The sequence below is a fragment of the Alexandromys fortis genome, unplaced genomic scaffold (assembly GCF_014885135.2).
Source record: "Alexandromys fortis isolate MF-2015 unplaced genomic scaffold, M_Fortis_MF-2015_v1.1 scaffold_0, whole genome shotgun sequence".
In the NCBI taxonomy this organism is placed as follows: Eukaryota; Metazoa; Chordata; class Mammalia; order Rodentia; family Cricetidae; genus Alexandromys; species Alexandromys fortis.
In genome coordinates, this window is record NW_026067949.1 from 2,823,650 (window position 1) to 2,831,486 (window position 7,837).

The window sequence follows — 7,837 nt, forward strand, 5'->3', positions numbered from 1 at the left end:
TCTCTTTGGTTTAATCATCTCTGTGTGTGTGTGGGGGGGGGGGAATCAGAACCCAAGCGCAACTTTATGTTAACTAAGGACCCAAAGTGCCAAAGGGTGAAGTGAGAAAGGATTCTGGACCGAGGCTGCATTTGTGACTGGGAGAGGGGCAGCAAAGCCAATGGGAAGTATATAACCCAAAATTCCTTTGATCGGAGATAGAGGTGTGTGTGTGTGTGTGTGTGTGTGTGTGTGTGGTAGGAGAGCATGTTTTTAATTTTACAAAAAGAAAGGAATGAAAAGTAAAAAAGAGAAGAAGGAAAGGGTAGATTGTGGGAGGGGGAGCAGATGAGTGACTACCATGATATTGTGTATTTCTTCGTGATATTGTGTATTTCCAACAGAAGTGTCATATTTGCGGTGTGAAATCTTGGTAGGCTGAGCTGGACCCAAAGAGTATGTTGCAACACCAGTGCTCTGACCATGTAAGCCAGCAGCTGCCACAATACTGATTAAACCGAACTCACTTGGGTAACTTTCCCCGGGACAGCTTCAGATAGCTGAAAGCAGCTCTTCCAGGCTGAGACCAGCAATGAGACTGGCAGAAAGGGACACCACCCACCCGAGAAAAAAAATGGGATTTGCAAGGGGAAAGGAAGCTGCAAGGCTGTGTGACCTTGGACATCTTTTCATTTCCCATCACCGAAGACTCTGTAGAACTGTCCCAAATCCGCAGGAATTGAACACAAACCACCTCCACAATAAACAGGGAAACAGTCATTCCCAGAAGGGCTGACACCCCGCCTTCAAGAGCATCTGAATTGTAACACTCTTTGGGCAAAGGAAGTGAGGACTTGCCAGCAACAATGAGAGCTCCAAACTTCAAGGAGAATACATAATGATAAATTACAAAATTAATGCTGAATTTTCAAGTATGTGTGTGTGTGTGTTTTAAATAGAACTAAAATGACCCTGGAACCAAATGCCTGGAAACTGGGGTTAGGAGAACATTATTAAGATGAGCATAGCCTTGGGTCTTTGTCCTAAGGCACTTTCGCTGTTTGAGGAAGCTGGACTAGGCCAACCCAGGGGATCGCAGCTTTCCCTGCCAAGGCCTAAAGTACCCTAAAGCCTGGAGGCCAGAAGGCTGAGAAAGGTTTCCAGAGATGGCAGGCAGTAGGAAAACCAACCTTTCTACTATAGGTGAGTTGAAACAAGCCCAGGCTTCGGTTTTGGCAGTTCCAGGCCAGGACTTGGGGATGTGGCACCACGGCAAGATGCTCAAGTGGCCGGCAAGGGTGACCGGTTAGCTTGTGAAGAATCTCTCTGGTATTCTGAGGAGTCTTGCTTGGCGGGGGGCATGTTTGTCTGCACTCCTACACGTGGCCAACCTCACCTTTCACTGCCCCTAGGCTCCCGTGCAGATCAAATGACGCCAAGTCGCCAGGGAGCAGAACCGCTTGAAAACATTTTAGATGAACTAAAATTCGCACCTGTAGGAGTAAAATGAGCAGGAGACCCTCCCCCAAGGAACATTATTGACACTTGGCTCTCTCCAGACTCTCCAGATAGATTTAGAATTTCAGCGAGAGCCTTTTTGTTTGTTTTGTTTTTTGTTTTCTTTTTCTTTCTTTTCCCAGCCCATTCTTAAAAAGGCTGAGTCACTTCGAAACACAGACAAAATCGAAAGCGGAGAGGAGGAAGGAGGCTGTGGAGAAGAATCTTCAGGTTTGGATTTTAGATGTAAATTGGCTGTGGGTTCAATCAGTCCAGGCACCTCCAAGACTTGAGGTCCCAGGACTGAAGAACACAAGGCTATTAGCTTTAAGATTCAGTGGGACCCTTCCACAAACCTGAATTTGCGATTCCCGGAGGTTTAAGCAAGGCTGTTGGGGACTGTAGATTAGGCACCTGAGTGTTCGCTACTAGACAGAAAAGTAAGGGGCAGAATGCTCCACCGTTGCTGCCCACCCACCTCCAACTCCTTGTCCCAAAGATGCACCAAGAGAATTTCAGAGAAAACTAAACCCGGGTTGCCCACCCGCCTCCAACGCCTTGTCCCAAAGACGCACCAAGAGAATTTCAGAGAAAACACAACCCGGGGCGGGCATGTTGAACTAAACGTTTATAAATTAAAGAAAAAAATACAGCGAATAGAGCTTCCAAAATTCACAAATCTTTTAAAGATAACTCTAGTTGAGTGCACAGTGCCCTTAAAGAGGCGAAAAGCTGCGAGGCTGATGAGACAGATAGTCTCTGAAACAAGCAAGGCACAGAGGGTGTGGGGGTTCAAACAGAGGTACAGGAGAAGGTGGAGAGAGCCTCGGAAATGCAGGCCAGGGATATTCACATTGAATACAAAAATAATCGTTATTTGAATACAAACAACCGGAAAGTGCTACAAGTCTCAACCTTCTTTGAAAAAAGAGAAAGAAATAAAGACAGACTTCTGAAAGGGTACTTTCCCAGCGACGGGCCTCTCTACGACGGTCCCAGGCTCTCTCCCTTTGAGTGTGGCCCTGAACTTATAGCAAGGGAAAGTATAGGGGATCCTCTGGCTGCCCCCCCCCCGCGCTGAAAGACTCCCTTTCTTACATTCGGCATCCAGGAGGGCGCCCCACGAGGGGTGAAGTAGAGGTCTCCAAAATCAAACCCTTCGAGGTTCAGATCAACTCCTGGCCTGGAACTGTCAGAATTTTGTACTTCTTTGTCACAAATGTAATTTTCAAAAATTAAAGATATGTAGATACAGATCGGTAGCATGGATACCATGAACTAGTGTGGCCTAGCGCACAAAGCGCTTGCCCCCCCCCCCCCGAGATTCTGAGGATTCGGGCTATGGGGTCTCCAGGAGTCCTCTCTGCTCTGGGCAAACACCAGCCCCAGGCAGACACAATCCAAATCCAACGTTGCTGTGATAATAAATAGCGTCCCGAGGCTTGCAGATAGGTGTACAGAGGGCCAGGGGTCATAGGGCGCATCGGTTCAAATCAGAATAAAGCCCCCTCTCTGGGCAGCCTCAGTTCCACTGCCAGGTCACCCTGGGTAGGGAAGCTCCAGCAGGATTTCGTTCTCCACCTGAGGTCTGCCCACCTCCCCGGAAGAGCTCTGCTGCAGCACCGAGTCCAATCTCTACACCTGTCCGCGGTGGTGCAAATTGGAGCGCAGGGATCATTTGCTGCCTCACCCCAAGCGGTTCACTGGGTACCAGCCGCGGCCGCGCATGTGGACAGCGCCCAGCCCGGGAGGCAGTAGTAAGGGTAGTAATAGGATGGCTGCAGTGGCAGAAGAGAGGGGGGCCTCAACACCTCTCCCGGCAGATACTGTCTTTGATCGTCACGCACTAAAACCTTTACCGCCACTTTCTTGGCGGCCGGCGCCGAGGCGAGTAGGTCTGCGGCCATCTGCCTGCGTTTGGTCTTGTAGCGACGATTCTGAAACCAGATTTTGACCTGCGTCTCAGTGAGCTTAAGGGAAGCTGCCAGGTCTGCGCGCTCCGGCCCGGACAGGTAGCGCTGATGGTTAAAACGGCGTTCCAACTCGAAGACCTGGGCGTGCGAGAAGGCTGCCCTAGAGCGCTTCTTTCGAGGTTTAGGGGCTGCGGGCTCTTCCTCCTCTTCCACGCCGCCCGCCTGCCCGCCGCTAGCCCCGCCGCTGGCAGCGCTGCACAACCCAGACACGCGTACACCTCCGGGACTAACACCACCGTCCTCAGCTCTTGGGCTGTGGTCGCCTGCGGATTCCGGTAGGAAGAAAAAGCAAGAACCTGTCAGACTCACAGAGATGAAGATAGGTCTCAATGGCAGTTGTTTCTGGGGAGAACTGGGAAGGGAAACCTGCTTTGAGCCTACCGAAATGGCTCAAAGGTTCCAGAGAGTTCTGTTTTAGAACTCGGTCCCCCTCGCTTCTCAAATTCTATATCTCTATTGCGGTGTATGCCAAAGCTGTAGGGGAACAGCTTTCCCTGGAGTTCTCCAGGCCCCAGATTCCCTGCAGTAAGGTAGGATACTTCGGCTGAGAGTATCACTTCTGAATCTTGGCTTTCTACATTACATTTCTGTTTCCCAGTTCCAGGCCCGTACACTTCTGCGCACCCACACATACACACACATCCGTTGGCTACACGAAAGAGGAAGATGGGGGGAGGGTGTAGATCTTGAGGTCAGAGCTATATAGAGTCTTCAATTCCATAAGCCCAGGATTGCTGTCAAGAGTATGGCGACAGGGTGTAGCAGCAAAGCCTGGGCGCCACCTGACTCCCGCTTCTTTGCAAGAAAATAGAGGGAAGCAGGGAGTGGGTTGGATAGTGAAGACTCTGCGTTCTCCCTGGTCTGAACCCCTTCCTCCAGCCTCCTCTGGGCTCCCTGCTGAGCACGAGCTGAGAGGTCACAGTTATGGGCCTGCCTTGAGCCAGTGTGAGGCCTACAGCAGCGTGCACCCAGTAGAAGCCAGCTGCGGGGCTTTCAGATCAAGAAAAGCACCCGCTAGTGGATAAACAGGCTGGATTCTTGAGTCCCTCCCTGACGACCTGGATTACACTCCCCACCATCTTCTGCCTTCAGGTAACGGCTTGTTTTGTTTTTAGCTCCTTGATGCTTAGCCACAGGCTCCTTGCTCTATCAGTCCTGGGGTGAGGGAATTTAAATGGGCTCTTTCCAAAGCTTACTCTGTGGCAGGACCTGAAGTCATCAGCAACGGCTGGGCCTGGGGGAAGTTACGGTCTACCTTAGGTCTCTAGTCCATCTCTGTTTAAGTTTAGAGAATTTAAGTGGATACAGCGGAGGCACTGCAGATGAACTCAAAGCTCTTGGTATAGGGTGCAGGGCACATGGTACCAGGAGGACCGACTCTAAGAAGCTCAGTTTCTTAAGACTCCGGGCAGTGTGTGCCAACGTGCAGAATTTAGAGACTAAGTCCTGCAGGGCTCGATGTTCCCCCAGCAGGTCCACCCCGCCTTGGAGTGCTTGACCTCTTAACCCATCCCATCAGCCCAGCCCTATTTCCGGAGAAAGCCCCGCAGCAGACCTGAGACGCTGGCTGACATCTCGCTGTCGCTGCGGACCGGGGTTTCCTCCTCCAAGTCCTTGGCAGCGTGCATCTCGCAGATCTGCTGGTCCAGGCCCAGGGTCACCCTGGTGCAACCGGCTCCGCTGGCTCCCGGGACGTCCGCGCAGCGCCTTCTGCCCTCGTTCTCTTCACTCAGAGCTGAATCCGAGTCCCAACCTCCCGGGCTTTCCGCGGTCTGCCCCACAGCTGTTCTGGTTCGGGTGGGAGACGCCAGCCGAGAGTCCTCGGCGCCCCCCAGTGCACCCGCGTCGGTCTCCCCAAAGAGCCGCCAGCAGCAGACGGCGGGCGCCGCGGCCACCGCCACTTCTGTGCCCCCGGGTGCCGGGCGCCCCTCGGGCGCAGCCAGCCCGCCGCGCTCTTCTTTCTTGTTAAGAATCGCCTGGATGGAGAAGGGCGTCAAGGTGTTGGCGCTGCGCACAGCCATCTGCGCCACGGATCGGAGCCGGCGGCCGGGCGGGCAGCTGAGTCGCCGGGACACTTTCGAGCCTGACAGAGAGCGCTGGGCCACCGCAGCACGAGTGAGAGGGGAGCGCCAGGCCCCTGCAGCCCACTCCTGCGCAGTTCAGCAGCCCCCGCCCCCCTCAGTCCCAGGATCCCGGGCGACCCTTACCCCCACCTAACAGGCCCACCTCGCCAGGACCCCCTCCCCCCCAAATGTAGCGCCAGACTCTCTCTTCCCTTAGCTGGACTAGTTATCTCATCTCCCGTGGCCTTCGGGGGCCAGCCCGGCTCTGTCCCCGCGGGAAAGGCCAGTGAGAATTGTCAAGGGTCCTCTCGGCGTCTGCAGTCGCCTCCCGAGCGCCGCGGCGGCGCACGGCCCAAGTCACTTTTCTTTGCGCCTCGGTCTTTCCCTGCCTGCGCCTGCAGGGCTTCGCTCCTGGCGGGTCCTCCCTCTTCCCCTCTGGGCAGGCTCTTCCGGAGCCCAACCTTCTGGCGCCCGCGCTGACAGCTGAGGCCCCTAAAATTGGAGAAGAACGGGAAACCTTTTTACCCTCTGCCCCGGTTTTATCTGTTTCTTCTCTTTCCTTCTCCTGGGTTCCACTGTACCCCCCTCCAGTCAGAGTATCATTCCTCACTACTGAGCGACAGCAGCAGGCCACGCCCCTTCACTGGCTGTCCTGGGCTCTCCGGGCAGTGGATTGGCTGGTTCCAACTGGGGGCCGTTGACTTTAAAAGACACTGCTACTCACGTTGAGCAGCTGAAGACAGAATCTGAATTAACCCTATCCTCTTTCTCTCCCTAAGCCTGGTTCTGTAAGCATCCTTCAGCAATAAGGAGGGACACTTGTCCGGAAACCTCCTTTCTCATTTCAGCTCACCTAGCCACCTACTTCAGAGCCGCCAGTTCAGATCTTCGGGGAAAACTCAACGGAAAGCGTGTACATGTGTGACGTGTAGTTCCTGTTCTCTAGAAAGGAGCCCAGAGTCGAAGAACAAAATTCATCGGTTTTTTCACTGTTAATGCTCTTTCCTGAAATAATTTGATAGTTAAAATCACTCTATTAAATATTTTTCTTTTCTTATGCTTGATTAGATTGAATTTCTGTAGGTGAATTAAAAACCTAGGTTAAAAAACGTTATATAAGTGCTAAGACAGGCGAAGAATTGGAAGCACCTGGGGACACTTTCTGGAGCTGGGTGTCCGTCTCCCTGAGCAGTCAACGCTGAATTCAATTGGACTTTGTTTAATGTCTTACATCAAGGAAAAAAAAACCAAAAAAGCATTTAATGTGTTCTTTAAATATTCTGTTTCTTCTGTGTTGAGCAGAAATTGATAAGTTTTAAAGAGGCTATCTGGGAACTGCACAGCAGTGACATCCAGAATGATAATACTAAAATGTCCTTAAAAATATGAATCGCATCGTTTTACTCACTAGAAGGAAGTCAATACAAAATATAAATATTGTGGTTATGTCAAACGTACGTTGCCTATTTATATAACTTCTTTTTAATAAAGTTTGTTCAAGTGACATATTTCACTGTTGCATAAACTTAACCAGATGTTTAACAAAATCCAATACACAAACTTGAACCACTGAATACGTTCAAATAATTGTGATGTTAGTTTAATAAGCCATGGAGATTGCTCCATTGGTGTCATTAAAATCAGGAACGCCACCCGGAGCAGTTTCCTCTGGCTGGTCTGCACTGCAGGCGAGAAGTCGTTATAGTTATTCAAAGTTGTCCGCCTGGGCAGGATAGTCAGAGTTGTAGACATCAATGATGGGGTTGCCTATTTTCCTGCCCTTTGGGGTTGAGAGGTGATGCTCCCTTACAGGGTCTAGGCTCTATATAGTTCTTCAGAGTTGTGCAAGTTTTGAGGAAAAGATTTCAATTTGTTCTTAGTATCTGGCAAGTGTAACAGCCAAGGGACCATCTTCCTGGCCAGGAAGGGGACCCAACAAAATGCTGATGAGGTTTCAAAATGAAGCCTCCCACCTGTCCTCCAATGTTTGCATGCTTTATTAAAATTGATTTTCTCTTCTCTCCACCCCATCCTGGGGTGTTGAGAATGTACATAGCTAATTTTCTTTAGGGACCAAGGACATAGATTGCCAGAAAAATGAGGTTAGGCAGGAGGATAATGCGTGTGCGCGGTCATAGGAATCGGTGGAGGCAAAAATCAGTGAGTTCCGGACCTATTGATGGACAAGGATATCTGAAGGTTGGATGACTGAGTGCTAGAGTTAAGTTCGAGGGCCATATACTTACTTATTTGAAGTAATGATCATCATTTATTGGCAGAAAGGCAGAAATAACAAGAGAGAGAGAGAGAGAGAGAGAGAGAGAG

The 7,837-nt window shown here is 51.0% G+C and overlaps 1 protein-coding gene across 1 annotated transcript; it reads right to left on the reverse strand.

Moving 5' to 3' along the window:
* Positions 1 to 2,185: 2,185 nt before the first annotated feature.
* On the reverse strand, positions 2,186 to 5,576 carry Nkx3-2 (NK3 homeobox 2). Its single transcript, XM_050150191.1, has 2 exons — positions 5,005 to 5,576; positions 2,186 to 3,712 (listed from the first exon to the last, which is right to left on the reverse strand). Exons 1-2 carry the CDS (start codon positions 5,468 to 5,470, stop codon positions 3,177 to 3,179), a joined length of 1,002 nt encoding a protein of 333 aa, XP_050006148.1. The 5' UTR covers positions 5,471 to 5,576; the 3' UTR covers positions 2,186 to 3,176.
* Between the last annotated feature and the right edge of the window lie 2,261 nt (positions 5,577 to 7,837).